This window comes from Maniola jurtina, chromosome 2, assembly GCF_905333055.1.
Source record: "Maniola jurtina chromosome 2, ilManJurt1.1, whole genome shotgun sequence".
Lineage (NCBI taxonomy): Eukaryota > Metazoa > Arthropoda > Insecta > Lepidoptera > Nymphalidae > Maniola > Maniola jurtina.
The window spans coordinates 3,897,982-3,916,234 of record NC_060030.1 but is presented as its reverse complement, the minus strand read 5'-3'; the positions used below and the strand labels follow the sequence as shown (position 1 = coordinate 3,916,234).

Genomic DNA, 18,253 nt, shown 5'->3' with positions numbered 1-18,253 from the left:
CTGTAAAGTCTGACAATAACATTGTCGTATTCTTACCGGGCCTAAAACCAAATTGGCTAGAGCTTAAAATATCATTTTTTTGATAGAACACATGTATTTGATTACAGATATATTTTTCTACTATTTTATCTATGGAAGATGTTAAAGTGATTGGCCTATAATTATTTATGTCATCATATTTACCTTTCTTGTGTACTGGTCTTACACAACCTACTTTAAGTTCATCAGGATACGACTCAGTTTTAATACAGGCATTTATAAACTTAGCTAAAGGTTCTGAAATTATATTAGCAATGCCCTTGATGTCTCTCATTCTAACACAATCAAATCCTGGGGCTTTATCAATACGAAACCTATTTATTAATTTATAGACACTATCCGTCGTTGCCTTCCTAAAATACATGCTACAATTAGATTGTATCGTGTTGTTTTGACCAAGATTTAATAAGTTCTGGTTGCAATTCGGCAATATATTTTTCACGGTAGTGTCAAAGTTGGTCGCAAAGTTGTCTGCAATTTGCTGTGGTACACGACTGAGCGATTTAAAAGCATTTAACACAACCTCATCAATTGATCTTACTATCCTTCCTGCGATATCATTTAGTAATTGCCACAATTTTCTTGAATTATTAAAATTTTTAATTATTTTCTTTTTATAGTATAAATTTCTATAGTATTCAGTTATTTTATTTACCTTATTTCTTTTCCTATTGTATTCTAATCTTAACACTACGTTATTTTGATCTTTCTTCCATCTATGAAACAATTCATCTCGCTTATTACTCAAATTAATGATATTTTTATTTATCCATGGCGCCTGGCAATGTAGTTTTGAATATGAAACCATAACTATTTATCCAAATTGTCATAATAATGAAACTTGTCAATGTTATTAATGAATGTGGCCTTATTAATTATTATTATAGGTTTATCAATAAGGCTGTCAGCATGTTAAAATGGTAAAGAGGAAAATTTGTTTTTAAAATTAAAAATTGGCCAAGTGCGAGTCAGACCGCGAACCGCTGGTTTCTTGCTTTAGTAAAATAAAATAATATAATGAAAATACTTAGTTATTTGGTTAAATTAATTCATCTGCCTCAAACACAAATTCCTTTTGTTTGGAAATGCAAAAATAAGTTATTTGTAAATGATTATTGCTGATTTCCCTGTGATAGAGACTTAATTTTATTTTACTTGAAACATTTAAAATCTATCGACAGCTCTAAAAATAATTGGTGCCCGCGACTTCGTACGTGTAGATTTAGGTTTTTTTTTAAATCCCATGGGAACTCTTTGATTTTCCGGAATAAAAAGTAGCCTATGTCATTCTCCAGGTCTATACGCCTGCAAAAAATCACATCGATCCGTTGCTCCATTTCAATGTGACTGAAGAACAAACCAAGTCTTTATCAAATGAAAACTATAATAGCACCATAAGGGCTCATTCGCACGAGAGCTTTTTTAACGTCCGTTAAAAAAAGTGTTCAAATAGAACAAATGCATTCCCAAGTATCTGTTCACAAGTCAACGCTTTTTTATCGCGTACTTTGTATTGTCAACGCAACGCCGGGTTTTAACGCAACGCTTTTTTTTATTATTTTGGCGTAGAACCCTAAAAAGATAAAATTATTATATAATTTGATATGCTATGATTATAGTATGATGCAATTTGATTTAATTACACGTAAGGGAGCCAATGGTGTTCAATAAAAATTCCTTAGGTCCGAGTTTCCTTATGTTTTCTGCAACTCACAAATCGATGGTTTTTGTTAGCAATCACATAATAAACACTATGTGAGTAGGTACATTACGTAAAACTAAAATTACCTGTTACCTTCAGATGAATGGTGGATATAAGATCGCATAAGGGACAAACAAAGAAGATAGGTATATTCATGTTTTATAGATAAAGTTGTATGACAGGCGGTTAAAGTTAACGTTACGGTTACCGACAAACTTTGACAGCCAATAAGAAGCAAAATAGGTTGCACAAATCAGTATATTATTAATAAATAATTGTAGGTACTTTAACTTGTTACCTGCTCATAACAACTGTAGAGATTAGTTATACTTACTGCAGTCATGGTTAGAATGTACTGTTAGTTCGTTTGTTGGTCAGAATGATTAATTGAGTACACCTAAAGCAATTAAATTAGTAGACATAATATTAAAATTTTAATAATACTGTTATCTAATTTTAACGTTTATAATTATTATCAAAACATAAACATAAAAATATTATATGTTTAAGTTTAGATTGTCGCAACGATGCCCTTAGCATGAGTGAACTATACTAAACTGTATCAGAAAGTTTTTTTCTCTCTCGTCTGGCTTTACAAAGATTAGCCAATGTCAAGTTTGTAGTTATTTACGAGTTATGGAAACTATTAAAGTATGGACCTCGTCTGTGCCGGCGCTCGCCGACACACGCGCGGCGCCCCTTTAGAGCGCTTCCCAGTCAGTTCCACCACCAAAAACACCAGCAAAATACAAAACCCAGCCACTTTTAACAAAAAAAAAAAAAAACACTAAAAAGGCAGAGCATGCGCGCCAGCAAACACCAACACCTATGAGAAAATTATGAACTCTTGTTAGGCAGGTTGTTGCAGCAGCCAAGTTTAAAGTCCGTCTTCATTATCATAGAATTCGACCTTGGTAATCTTAAAAATATTTGAACATTGAATTTGAAGGTTCTGATTCGATCTGAATATTATTATTTGACGAAGAATAATTATATCATTAGCCATATAATAAATGCGAAAGTGTGTTCGTTTGTTGGTTTGTTAGTTTGTCATTCAATCATATTGCAACGGAGCAACGGATTGACGTGATTTTTTGTATGAGTATGCTTAAAGACCTGGAGAGTGACATGGGCTACTGTTTATCCCGAAAAATTAGAGAATTCAAACGGGCTTTTTAAAAACCTAAATCCGCGCGAACGACGTCGCGGGCATCATGCAGCAATCTAAATACAACATAAAAAAGTTCACTTTAAAGACAATTAGGTAAACTTTTAAAAATAATACCGCGAATGAACGGTTCATACATATTTTAATATGTAAGTACGAGAATGTAAAAAATACTCTCTTTATTTAAATACTAAACTCAATACATTTATCTTATTTGTTTTTTAATGACGTGAGTATGTCATATTATTTATACTAGCCGTGTGCGTGATGGGGTTTCCCATTGGCAACATCTCTAATACCATCCGACAATTCTCAAATTCATCCCTTTTTTACCCTCATAGGGGATGAATTTCCAAAGATACTGTTAGAACTGACTTTTAATTTAATTCCATATTTCTAACGGCTTATTCCGTTTATCTACGGACAGACAGACAGACCGACCGACAGACGTACAGACAGACAGACAACAAAGTGATCCTATAAGGGTTCCGTTTTTCCTTTCGAGGTACGAACCCTAAAAATGACATACTACCATACAAATTTTCATCCCCTATTTTAATTGAACTTTCAAAAATTCTTTCATAATGCTCGCCTACGTTACAATTTACGAATTTCCTTAGATACAAAACTTCATGCTCCTGAGTCTTAAGACTCACCAGTTTAAGCAGTGGACAGTCTGCTGAAACGACTATGAAACGTACTTACATAATTAAAATAAAATCAAATTGTCCTATATCTACAGGTGAAAAAGAACCACTACTATCATTAAATACTTTGGGAACACGGAACTTTAAGTTTCTTTTGGTATAGTTCTTATAGAATCATAATACTATATCATTAATCGAAGTGCAAAAAAACCTTACAATCTTATCTAGATCTAGAATCAAGATACAAATCAGTAATAAAATTAGATATGTATGTATACAGATAACCAATTACTTCAAAGTTTATCTACTGTTGAAATCAAAATCTAATGCAATAGGTACTTTAATTTATTACTATTTATAATAAGCAAAAACAAGAGATTCGAGAAGATTTGAAGACGACAATAACTTTTTCAACTTATGGGCTTTTTATCCTCAAATTAACTTATTTGTATATCTTTAAGTTATTTCATTTATTTACGTATATGTAAAATTATGATAGATTATGTGTGAAGACATATTACGAATATTTCATCCGAGGAACAATATTTTTGGGGGAATTAGCCCTAATAATAAATTATTCTATAAAGCATTCCTGTAATATTATGATAAATGAAAATATTGAATTGCCCCACACCTAATCTTCCTAGTTTGGTGCATTTTCGTCTACAGCTGCGTTTTCACAAAGTGTAAATGAAAACACTATAGCGAGCAAATATTATGTTCATTCGGTGTAGATCGTCGGACTCAGCGAACAAATTGTTCGCTCGCTCTTTCACTCAGGAACAGCGTCACCAGCGAGCGAACGGTTGTTTTGAGCATTTGCTCGGCGTTGGATGCACTTGATTGATCTCCGATGTTTTTCGAACGTAACGTCGCCATGGAGTTTTCAGTACGAGCTTTTATGCTAAATGAGTGTTGGCTATTTTTTTAAAACAAAACAAACTTAAAAACAAACTTTAGAAACAAATTTAAAAAACCCCCGACACAAAAACCTCTATAAGAAAACTAGAAAAGAGCTGATAACTTTCAAACGGCTGAACCGATTTTCTTGGATTATAGCTAGGAACGCTCTCGATCAAGCCACCTTTCAAACAAAAAAACTCAATTAAAATCGGTTCATTAGTTTAGGAGCTACTATGCCACAGACAGATACACACGTCAAACTTATAACGCCCCTCTTTTTGGGTCGGGGGTTAAAAAGCGTCTGCCTGAATTCTTGAACTTATTACCTATAATAAACATAGTCCAATATTTTTTATAATAATTTAGTCACACCGCAGGATACATTTTATTTGTGTTGTGTGCAATTTATTGCCGATTATTGGCACTCAAATGAATTAATTATAAACCAATAGTTCATAATTTATTGCCCCTACTAATATATTAATAAATTATGATGGACAACAATAAATAATTAAATCATCGTTAAAAGATTTGTCAAATACTAATGGAGTTGATTGCAAAAAAATTGAATCATTAGCTCGCGTGCCAGAAGCTGATATAAGTGAAGCCTTGATTATAAATCAACTAGCTTATGCCCGTGACTTCGTCTGCGTGGATTACACCAATTTCAATGTTTTACCTCCTTAGGGGTTGCATTTTCAAAAATCCTTTATTAGCGAATGTCAACGTCATAGTACTAGCTATTTGCATTAGCCCGATCCGTCCAGTAAATTGGATTTTGCGTGATAAATCAGTTAGTTAGTCAGTCAGTCAACTTTTCCTTTTTTTATATTTCGATTTCTGGCACACTAATTTTGATGCGTTTTAAAATTAACGGCTTCTTTACACTGGTAACGGTTCACCATGTTTTGAAGCATTATCGTAGGTGTCATTTTACCCAAAGGAGCGTAAACATCGCATCAGTATCAATGTACTTAGTCTGTGCCGTTACGTGCGTTAAACGTACGAATTTATCTTCACTTAAAAAAACGAATGTACAAGCTTTGCCTATCTGGAGTTGTATAATAATAATCTTCTTGTTAAAAGCTTTTCTTCTCATGTACTTAATTGCCTGAGAGGGAGATGTCTGATTTGCGAATTGGCAACACAGAACACATCGGCAAACTATGGCAAAATAGACTTGCTGGTACTCAATCTCTCACTCAATCTTGTTCTCACTCTATTGACTATATTCTACCTTAATTGATTAAGTGGAATATTTTTTATTACTTTTTAACGGCTTCATGTGTAGGTTAGGTAAAAACCTGTCGTCAGATTGATAGTGTTAATTTAAATACTTCCACATAAAGTCTTGTCGAAAACGTGGACGACTTGATTAAATATTGCGTATTGGGTACCTACCTGTATTATCCAGTTATTATCAACTGGGTCAATGTGGCATCATATTAATTGGTGTAGGTTACTACTGTAAAAAAATATTCTTATCAATGAATTTTATTTGTTTTCCGGTTGTAATCACTACCCATAATATTATAAATGCGTGTGTGTTCGTTTGTTGGTTTGTCAGTACAGTAATAGCTTGACTACTTCTTATTTCGGAAACCAAACAGATTCTACGAGATTTTATAAAATAAATGCTTTGCTAATTAAAACAGCGCGGCGTATTAACTAAATATAAGTTTTGATCAGATTCGTTCAGTAGTGAAACATACACAGACAGGCGGACAGACATACAAAAATCAAAAAAAAATATGTTAAGGGCTCTACATGAATAATAATACTACTTCTTCCTATTAAATTTTTTAATGCATATTATGTCATATATTATATTTGATGTAAGTGCCCAAATCGTCTAATTACAGTTTTAAGAGAGTTCTCTCCGTCACTCGCTCCATACAAACGTAGTTCGTCTCTCATTGGAGTACTAACCAATCATACTCAATGGAATTTTGTAGAAACGTTCCGGGAACTAATATCTATGCCTGTGGTTTTCCAGATTTCCATTAAAATATTTAGTTTCAAAGTTACGCGGTCTTAAAAATTCACAAAGAAATCTTTGAGCCCCTGTAATTTTAAAACTACACATTTTTAGAAAAATCTAAAACACCACAGACACAGATATTAGTTTCTAGAATATATCTGCAAAATTTCATGGACTTTGATTGTTTAATATTCAAATGAAATTGGGGCTACGATTGTATGGAGTAAGTGACGGAGAGAGCCCTGTTAAGTGCTAATATCTAAGTACTTTATAGATAGATAACTTTACGAACATGAATATCAAGTTTATTGACATCGTTAGAATAGTCAATGACCCAGCAAACCTCTACAGTCTACACTATAAGAAGATAGCTAGGTACTAGTAATTTATTTGGGTTACTAGTCGTAGATAGTATGTCGGTATTTCATGTCTCGTAATCGTCAACTTTTAGAGTACCGTAACTTTAGTGATCCTCATTAAATTTTTGAGAACATAATCTGCACTACCCATATTATAAATGCGAAAGTGTGTTGGTTTGTTAGTTTATTGGTTTGTTCTTCAATCACGTCGAAGCAACGGATCGACGTGATATTTGCATGGGTATAATTAAAGACATGGAGAGTGGTCATAGGCAATTTTTTATCCCGGAAAATCAAGGAGTTCCAATGGGAGTTTTGGGCTAAGTTGCGGGCATCAGCTGGAAATCTAAATATATGAGAGGAAAAGTTGACTGACTGACTGACTGATCTATCAATGCACAATAGGCGGATCCGACTGGAATTTAGCATGCAGATAAATATTATGATGTAAATATCCGCTAAGAAAGGATTTTTGAAAATTCAACCCATAAGGGGGTAAAATAGAGGTTTAAAATTTGTGTAGTATACGTGGACGAAGTCGCGGGCATAAGCTAGTCTATACTTATTTAATAAAGAGGTTGTAAGTTTATTTATCGGAGGTAATCTCTGGAACTACTGAAACGATTTTGAAAATTATTTCACCAGTAGAAAGCCTTGAGTGACATAGGCTATTATTTATTTTTAAAAAAATTAGAGATCCCTGTGAAAATTGTAATAAACTACACGTGTAAAGCCGGGGCGGGTCGCTAGTATTATTATAAGTCTAGTTATTTATTTGGGTTACTACTCGTAGATAGTATGTCTGTTGTATGTATTTCACGTCTCGTGATCGTCAACTTTAGGGTATCGTGCTTAAGATAACTTTAGTGATCCTCATTTTTTTGATAACTTCTTATTTCATAACTTTGTTATAACTACTTCAACAGTAATTCAATAAAACTTATCGCTGATAAGCGTAGGTACAAGTCACGTTCTCGTGGCATGATGATCACCAAATGGTGCGGCTATATTTCCAAGCTGAACAGCCAGGCTGATTCTACGAACAAAAAAATGAGCTACTTAATTCTTAAAATGTTTCAGCCACAATGCGAAATTAACTCTATCTGACTATTTGTTGCGTTTACACACTTACACCGAATTCAATAAAATTTGGCACATTGCATCTCGAAGGCGGACATAGTATGATAATTTTTATATCGGAAAATCAAATATTTCCTACGAGATTTACTTTATTATTACAAATTATGTGGTTGTAATTAATTGTACCTACCTAGGTAGGTACTTTGTGTTGATACTGACTTTTTTTTTAACAACTGTAATCACTGTAGGCGCTCCAAAATCGATGGTAAGTACCTACCTATAAAAAAGGTTCGGTAATAACTGTATCATATATTATGTATAACGAGGGTGTCGTACGAGACGACTAAGGGAATATTAGAACGGGCAGCAGCCGCGTCTTCTGTGCTATGGCTACCATCAACAGCGATCACCAACACGTCTGCCAAACGTGGTGATTATGGGCAAACCCTTCCGTTGGGAGAGGCCTGTACACCCAGCAGTGGACTGTTATAGGCTATGGACGGAGATATAAACGGTTAGATCTTATATAGAAACTAGACAAATAAAAGTTATCTTCGCTTCTACTAGTCTTCATTTCCGATCAATGATAACCGTCCAGTGACGACTCCTAATGGATCTGCTTTTGACATTTTGCTCTCCTTCGTATATTGCAAAGCATTTTTATAGAATAGTCGATACCCGCGACTTTATCCGCGTAGATTCAGATTTAAAAAATGATAGAACCTTTTTCTTAGGATAAAAAATTTGGTGTAACAAGGAATTAGAATAGATATAGAAGTGGTAAAACAATGAGCTCCCGTGATTCACCGCTCAGCAGATGTCAAGTGAAGCTTGACTGGGCGTTATTGTAAAAAGAGACGTACTAACAGAGAGTTACAGTTTAATTTAAATTGCTTAGAATGCTAGATATATTGCATTTTTTACAGCTTTTTCCTAATTGGATAATAATTGAGTGAGCTAAAAATGGTGACATGATGTCTTGGTAGGTGTATAGATAGTAGATACTATATATTTTGCCTTATTTTGAATTCGGTGAACGAGACAGATAAAAACCACGTTCAATTTTATATAACTTTGTACCTACTCTAAATGTCGTTTCGAAATTAATATAAATATTGATTGATCGAGTACAAGTCCAAATACTTTCGTTTATTGAGGCGAATGGTCTTCATTGATGTTGATCTGAGATAAATAAACTAGTACGGAATTTTTATACATATTCATTGAATGGGTTGTGGAAACGTTTTTAAAAATTCAGGTGAAGGCGACACATCCGCAGTGGTTGTAAACAAAAATACTATAAAAAATCTAGGTCAGAATATCATTTGAATCGTATAGTTTGTTAGTTTAAAAATTGGCTTCTTTCTCTCTTTTTTATCATAATGACTGACATTTTGAATCTCATCACCATTTTGTTATATGTTAATTTAACATAAAGTTTAATAATTTAAAATATTTATCAATTCGGTAGGCATCTGTCTAGTCATATTTTTAAATGTTTTAATAAATTTTAAGAATATCAATTTTTTATCTCGAAAAAGGAGCAGTTTACGCAAAATTTAACAAACAATTAATTAACTAAAAACTCATTCAACCTATTTAAATATAAACATTAACCTTGCTATTGGTTTAATGGAACTAATAAATTCTTATAATGTATGTATTAGTATTGAAGGTTTAATTAAACATTCTATTTTTTATATTAAGATCTTCTATCTCTTAAAATATTTTATCTAGACTGTATCAGTTTTCTTGTTTACATTATATTAATTGGTTATAATGTAAATTATTTATGGAAATGTTGCAGCATTCTTTTATAATTGGAAAAGTAATTATGACGCCGTTTGTTAGGTGAACTTTTAAATATTAGGTAATACTGTGTAATATAATTTTCACACCACTCGCCCCAGAATGTCTTATTACTGACCTATTATTCTAAAGGTAATATACGTCATTACATTCCTATGAATTAGCCGAGCAGTAATGTTGTATGGAAAGCCCATGGGCGTAATGTAGCGTCTAAAAAGTTTTAGTTATCGCTACGCTCGCTACGCTCGGGAGTTACTCTAAAATTCCTCGTTCGCTTGGGATTTATCCAGGTGCCCGTGACGTAAGACATTACATTATCCCCATGTTGCATAATCTACTATAATGTATGCTGAAACATTAATACAATTTAGATTTCAAAAATAAAATTTGAGAACACTAGATAAATAATGAAACTAAAGGGGTTTGAATATTTTAGTATCTACATGCCCGCCATTTTCTTTTCTTTTCCAAAATAGCCGCCACACATAAAACCTATAGTAATTAATAGCTATCATCAATACTAATAAAACAAGTATTGTATGAGACAAAAAACCAAAGTGTCATGTTTCTCAAGTACGCCATGAAGTTCTCGAAATTATTATGAAACCTGTCATTCCGTACTTTGCCAGCACGGTGGACTATGACATAGCCAAGCCTTTCCCATTCTAAAAGGAGACCCGTTCTCAGTAGTGGAACGGTGATGTGTTGATGATGATGATGATCTTTATTATGTATTGTTATAGATTGCCGGCACTGCACATCAACCCGTTTTCGGATTTATTTACAATGATTTTTTGGACGAACTCGGCGTTGGTACTGGCGCAGTTACCGTCGTTTATGGAGTATTTCAAGTCACCCTTGCTATAGCTGGTAAGTTCTAGCAACACCTGCCTGTAATTTGTGTAGGTTCCTTTTAATAACTATGGAGCAATGCCATAAGAATTCTTAAACTACACCATAAAGACCTCGTTTATTAAAATACCAGTCGATGCTGTTTTACTTTGCGGCATAGCTATATATTACGGAGACGATTAGTTGACACGCAATCTTACTTATTTTTGCCCCAACGATGTTCGAACATTAAACTAGGCGCCACACTGAATTAGGTACCCATATAATATGTACATATCCTGTCTAATAACGGACAAACAGTTCATTCTAACCAATGATTCTAACCAACTTTTAACGTCTCAAAGTCCGTATCAGATTCTAATTATAATGTTTCGAGTAGGGCTGAGAATTTCCTTTGACCTTACTTTCAATCTAAGCCAAATATAGAAAAACTTTACTCCAAAGCCTCTCAAAATTGGTATCAAGCTTTTAATGGAATTTGTGTGTCCATGTTGACATTGTCTACAAACTCTGCTGATTATCCAAACTTGCCTTGTTTGCTTGCGACTTAAGGCTATCCTTGCCAACGATCCCCCGTCGATTTCCTACGTATGATATTATTGTTCTTATCTCTATCTGCCCTGGTTCGTGCATTCTCGGTTCCTAGATCGGTACATTTGTGATAACCAAATTTCAAATTGCTGTGATTGGCTGAATTTACCATGTTCTTGCTGCGACAGTGAGTTTGAGCCACTAGCGGAACAATGTTAGCCGGTCAGAAATGATTGCAATTAGTCAACCTGTTTGACGTCCGTGTTCTGTTTTCGATTACAAAAAAGAAAAAATTGTTGTTGCAATCATCAATTTTAGCAAATAGTGAAAGAGAGTCGGCCAATCAGAGGTCACAACTACCGTCACACTTTCTGTCACACTATGGCAGTAGGCATACCGAGTAATGAAAACAATTTTTCATTCTGTCTAGGTCGAAGTAGGGTTGCCACCTGGCTCTTTTTGATTTACAGGCTACCACCATCAAAAATACGGGGTTTAGATTTGAAGAAATTTGAAATTTTGAAGTATTTGAAGAATATATATATAGGCGGTGTTTCTCTCTGAAATGCATGGAAAGCCTATTTAGATATTTCAGTTTATTTATAAGTTTTGTATTTTTTCGCTGTATGTTGCCGTATCTTGATTGGTGAACTGTGTTTGCAATGTGGTTTTAAATAAAAGATTTATTTATTTAAATAGCTTTTAAAAACTCTTAGTGTTGTAAAGCAAAATGTTATACATTTCATGCATACAATCTTCTCATTTCAACTTAAAATTACATTTAATTTGTAATTCCACCTTCACAGTATCAATACTATGGCCGTAGCCAGGAATCGATTGCGGGAGAGGTTTTATTAGGGCCGGAACTGAATCCTGTCATGAGGAAAAAAACATTCGCTCAACTTTATGGGCTAATTACCTGGTTAGTGGAATTTCGCCTTTCAATTTGACAGTGAGATAAAATACAACAATAAAAAAGCGCGAGCGCAGTGAGCGTAAGTGTTTTTGGTTCAATACAGAAAAAATTAAAATGAAAGGGAAACGAGTGTAGCCATAGCAAGATTTTATTTTTAAAGCTTCCTATCCATACTAATATTACGAATACGACAGTATATCTATTTGCCTATCTATTTGTTACCCTTTCACGGCCCATCTTCTTTACCAAAATTTTGGTACTTACTATTCAGAGGTAACTTGCATCCCAGACATTTTTTTTAGGCGGCTTTTTAGCCCGGAAAATCCCCCACGGAATTTTTAAAAATCTAAATTCATGCAAACGAAATTGCGGGGTTTACACCAAGTAATAGAAATTCAAAGCGCGAGTGAAGTGAGCGCGAAATGTTTGATATATTTCCAAAAAAAAATTGGTAAGCAAATGCAAGAAATAGTGTAAGTATTATTTTAGGCTTAGGTTTTTGACGGCTTCCCAGGCGCAGTCGCCATTTCGAAATTTCTGGTCTGGTGGGAGGCTTCGGTCATGGCTAGTTATATGGTTAGTATGGCCCTAACGGCCAAGAAATTAGACTGCATCATCACTTACCACTAGAAAAGATTAAAGTCACGGGCTAACTTGTATAAAAAAAGGCTTACATCCTCAAACCAAGCCCCGCCGCCTTGGCTACGACCATGATCAATATCGAGTGGGTTTCGGCTACGCATTGCCGCAAAAGGAAAATATTCTTTCTACTGGACATAACGTCAGTGTTTGATTTCGCCAGCCAGCTCCTGCTGAATTTGTAAAAAACTGGCCAAGTGCGAGTCAGACCCACGCACCGAGGGTTCCGTATTCGGGTATTTTTTCCGACATTTTACTCGAGAAATCAAAAACTGTTATGCATTAAAAAAATATGCATAAAAATAAATAAAAATCTGTTTTAGAATGAACAGGTAAAGCCCTTTCATATGATAACCCACTTGATATATGTAGTTATCTTACTTTGAAAATTGAAAATACTAATATTTGTTCATGAACACATGACAGACGGATAGAAGGACAGATGGACAGACGGACAGACGGAAAGACTGATAGACTGACAGACAACGAAGTGATCCTATAAGAGTTCTTTTTTGCTTTTGAGTTACGGAACCCTAAAAATATTTAGTTTTATTTGCCCCGTATTTTATTTTCATAATTACAGGTTTCTGTATCCTGAAATACGGGGTAACCAGTAAAATACGGGGCCTCTGGCAACCCTATTCGGAAAACACTGTCACATTCAAGTTAATGTCAAATATTTTGTTTTCAATTACAGAAAGCTGCATCAATCATTATTACAATATTTTCTTTGTTGTGATTGGCTGAATTTTTGAGTTTCAGCCAATAAACAGACTGTTTGCCAATTAAACGTCATAACAATATAAATGCCAGAAAGTTTAACCAAATAAAACAAACTTAATGAGAACCTAGTGAGAATGCAAACGGCACACAATTTATAATACATATTATGTTAGTCGTATATAATAGATATTATAGTAGTCGTTCACTTTGGTAATAGTCAGATTGTCATCAGTAAAATTGATATTGGTTGATGTATCGTAAATTATTGTTTCGGTGACAAATATTTTTATTATCTATTTATCTTTGAACAGAATGGAATAGAATGAAATGGAATGGAATACAATGATAAATTTTTATTCCTGTAAACTTTTAGGTAAACTTCAAAGTGTTTTTGGATGGTCCGAAAAATTTACCACTGGTTCGGAATGCCGTTCCTACGTTTTCTAGGGTTTCGTACCTCAAAATGAAAAACGGAACTCTTATAGGATCACTTTGTTGTCTATCTCTCTGTCTGTCGTGTGTGTCAAGAAAACCTCTAGGGTACTTCCCGTTGACTCAAAACTATGAAATTTGGCAGGTAACCTAACTGCGTAATTTTGGGTAGTTTTTTTAATCGATAAAGAAAGTTTGCGACATTGTTCAATAAAAAATTTGGATTCCAACTCCTCAATCCTGATGTTGCAGGGGACCTGACTACTAAAGCTAATGGGATTTAAAAAGTGTCGATTATTAATTGATATTGAAGGTATCTATACCAAGTAAACACTTTGTCGTTGACCTCAACCCTGATGCTGTAAGAAATTGCATTCCTAAATCCTGGTGATCCCTCGGGATTTGAAAAGGATCATCCGTTTAAATATTCTTACGTGATACAGAAACAAGTTGCATCCCGGGGACGGGCTATTACGGAGAGGCATCTTTTGTTCTGGGAAATGAAAGGATCGGGATTTTTAAAAACTTAAATCCACGCGAGCGAAGCTGCGGGCATTAGCTAGTTGTAAATATATTTAGAAGCTACTATAAGATAATAGATAAGGTACTTATTTCCTTATATTTTTATTGTATGGCAGCGCGCGGTTTTAAATTATAAATTGCACGTCCTGTCCTTTTCTGTAATACATTTTTTTCTCAATATCTACCGCTTTATCTCATAGCAAGAGTCCGTAAGACATAATACAGTGAAAATAGGCAAAATATACAATTTTTGCAGTTTCCACGTCAGTACCTGTCGAATTTTTCTAACAGTGTAAGCAGCAGAGCTGAGTTTACCATCAAGTGTTGATATGTGGGTGTTCCATAGAAGCTTTGCATCTAACATTATACCGAGAAACACGGGGTTCTCCTTTATTTTCAACATATGATTATTTATCAATGAATTTATGTCATTATGGGGCAGTGTGAATTCAACACACTTAGATTTCTTTGCATTTGGAAGTAAATTGTTAGCAATAAATCAGAGAGTGACCTGTGATATGGCATTACATATAGTATACATTGTCAAAAATTATAATATTAAAGCTGTGCGTATTGCGTGAGGAATAGGTTGCAAGAGAGTTGCAACTTGCAGGGTTTGATGCATGCGCTATTGCCAGCAAACATGAGACATATTTTTATCTACAGGCAACGTCTGAGTAGGTAACGCATACGTCTAACGCAAGTTGAAATGTACCAGTGTATTTAGTTAGACCTATCGACAAGTTTGGAGTTGGGTGCAGTCTAAATGTGGCCCGTGTGTTTAGACTGTCAGTTTCTGTCAGTTTCACGTGTCGTCCCCCGCACTTCACCACCCCGCTTGCACAAATCGAGACAGCACGAAATTTTCAAGATTTCTGGGTGTAATTTCTGGTTTTCGTAGTTCCCACATAATTATAACAATATAAAATATATAACGATAATTTTTTTACTACATAATATTCATTAAATTTTCTAGGTCTGTGGTTTTTCCAAATTTCATTAAATTGCTTCGTTGTCTAGAAAAACGAGCACAAAGTTGGGCCTTTTTTTAAAGAAAAATACAAATCTTTGAGCCCCTGTAATTTTAAAACTACATATTTTTAGAAAAATCTAAAACATCTAAAACACCACAGACACAGATATTAGTTTCTGTCTGCAAAATTTCATGGACTTTGGTTGCTTAATATTCAAATGAAATGGGAACTACGATTGTATGGAGTAAGTGACGGAGAGAGCTCTGTTAAGTATTCGAATCATCTTGCTTGTCTACTCGGTCTAGAAAATTTGTCTAGTTGTCCAACATTACAACATCGTTTAGGTACTAAAAGCGTTTTTGCTGACAAAAATATTTATTTCGATTTCAGGAAATACACAATTCCTGAAATCTCAACCTATTTTTTTTTTTAATTTTTCGAGAATGTTTCAAAGTACTTAGATCTATTTCGATGTATATTTCTAGAATTTAAATAAATTAGCAAAACCTAATTCAAATATAAGTTACGGTTTTCCTAATGCATTTTTAGTGCAAATAAAATGTATTTCTGACCACTAACCTTGAATATTGATTTTGATCTCGTCAAAACAATGTTTTTGAGATTGCATCTTTAGAAATAATATATACAAAAAATTGTAATATAATGCTTTTTGTGTATAGATAAGGATAATAATTTATTGTGGGAGCTTTAAATTAGAATATTATTATCAGTAGATATTTGAGTAATTTATAATATTTAATTGTAATATATTTTTTTTAAATAATTTCAAATATACTCGTATTTTATTACTTTTACTTTTATTTTACTATTACTTTTATTTTACTTTACTTTTACTTACGTGGTGCGATTGTTATCTTATACTTATTTTTTAAAATATAATGCAAAGAAAATATTTTTGTTTCAGGGTTCTCATCGAATATAGTTTTAAAAAAACTATCTCTGCGACAAGTAGGTTTGATTGGCGCGTTCATATATACGCTAGCATCATTCCTTGCTATATTTGTAACAACTACAACACAGTTGATCATCACTAATGGATTTCTACAAGGTTTGGGAATGGGATTACTCATTCCCGTATCCTACACGAGTTTCAACAGTTACTTCACAAGGAAAAAAGTGCTTTATTTAAGTTTGTGTAAGGCTTCAATTGGAATGATCACGATGGTGTACCCATTGTTCATCAAGTTTACTATAACGGAGTATGGGTTCAGAGGGACTTTAGCGATTCTTTGTGCCATTTCTGCGCATAGTATATTTGGTGCTCTCGTAATGCACCCTGTACAATGGCATATGGTGAAGCGAATAAAGTCCTGTGAAAAAATTGTTCGTAAGTACAAAGTTTATCTTCACATCTTACAACTTACTATATTGTACTTGTTAAAACTTTCTCGGACGTTCTCCTAACTTTGCAAAAGTTCTTAAGTTTTCATAATAAGAATCTTGCTAGAATTAAGTTTTAATACTAATTTTAGTTCATGACTTTTAAAAAATTGAATCATTTTAATGTTCCAGTTATACCACCAACACCAGCATGTGATGGAGACAACGACAAATTTGACTTTTTGAAAAGCAATATCACAAAGCAGGAAACAAAATCAGTTCAAAATCTGTACACGAAAAACTGTACAGATTGCCACAAAGAATCTGGCCTTCTATTCATTCCTAAGCTAACTGATTCAAGAAGACTGAGTATTCCTGTTGTGTTAATACCAAGTGAAAATAGCAGTAGTAAATTCAATTCCCACGACAATGTGTATATGGAGAACTTGTATAAAGCAGCTTCGGTGTCTAGTTTAGGAAATTTTGGCAGCATCGCTGTGGAACCGATGCCTATTATCAAGAATAAGGAAGGCAAATGGTAATAAATCAATATAAACACCTTTTAAATCTTGTATCAATTTTGAGGTAAAACCTAAAGGATATCATTTGAATTCCAAAATGACGAAGTGAAACTTTAAGAATCGTAGAGGCGCACCTATCTACTTGAATTTCAATTTCTTTGATTTATACTTTTAATAAAATCATAGCATAAAATAAATCATAAATCGCAATATTTATTATCTCATGTTGTTTCAGGCAAACAGTAGCTGAATATTTAGATTTAACCCTGTTGAAGGACTTGGTGTACGACAATATCATATTTGGAATGGCAATGACCTTCTTTGCTGATCTCACATTTTTCACTTTGGAGCCATTGTTTCTGGATAAAAATCATCTCAGTAAGGTAAATATCAAAACATTTTATCAAATTAAATCATATTTTAAAAAAACACTAGCTAATTCTCTCGACTTCATCCACGTGGATTTGGGTTTTTTAAGGATCCCGTTAGAGTCTATGTTAAAGAGATAACTTACCTACTTGCAAAATTTCAAGCAAGTAGGTATTATAGATCTTTTTTTAACCCTCAACCCAAAAAGAGGGGTGTTATAAGCTTGACGTGTGTGTATCTGTGTATCTGTCTGTGGCATCGTAGCTCCTAAACTAATGAACCGATTTTAATTTAGTTTTTTTGTTTGAAAGGTGGCTTGACCGAGAGTGTTCTTAGCTATAATCCAAGAAAATCGGTTCAGCCGTTAAAAAGTTATCAGCCCTTTTCTAGTTATTCCTGTAACCTTCACCTGGGTGTTATAAATTTTTAATTTACCCTTGTTAGTTCCAAAAGTTCAGGCTGTGCGTTGTCTATCCGTCAGAAACGGTACTGTTCTATAATATAAAAACTCCAAATAGATACTAATTTTCATAACTCAGATCAACTTGTTTAAACAAAACGTGTTTCACACGTGCTATAGACACATTTAATAAAACAATCAATCTTTTATGTAAATAGTTTAACATTACAGCTATTGCTCAATATTATACAAGTCTGCGGTCATCTATTCTAATATCATTTCATATCAAATATGGATTACATTAATTTCGATCAATGGAAAGAAACTCAATTAATCAGATGTACT

General features: G+C 33.8%; 2 protein-coding genes across 6 annotated transcripts in view; one reads left to right on the top strand and one right to left on the bottom strand.

The window, feature by feature from the left end:
• The window catches only part of LOC123870097 (solute carrier family 12 member 6), a 346,267-nt gene that overhangs the window by 222,644 nt on the left and 105,370 nt on the right, over window positions 1-18,253 (bottom strand). The gene's annotated exons all lie outside the window — the stretch shown is intronic.
• The window catches only part of LOC123870201 (monocarboxylate transporter 9-like), a 34,978-nt gene that overhangs the window by 5,807 nt on the left and 10,918 nt on the right, over window positions 1-18,253 (top strand). For both annotated transcript variants that reach the window (XR_006797027.1, XM_045913407.1), the window contains exons 2-5: window positions 10,432-10,558; window positions 16,203-16,625; window positions 16,811-17,156; window positions 17,375-17,522. Coding sequence is in view for 1 of the 2 variants with exons in the window: in XM_045913407.1 (XP_045769363.1) it covers window positions 10,432-10,558; window positions 16,203-16,625; window positions 16,811-17,156; window positions 17,375-17,522 (1,044 nt within the window). In the remaining variant the exon portion in view is untranslated. The remainder of the gene's footprint in view (window positions 1-10,431; window positions 10,559-16,202; window positions 16,626-16,810; window positions 17,157-17,374; window positions 17,523-18,253) is intronic.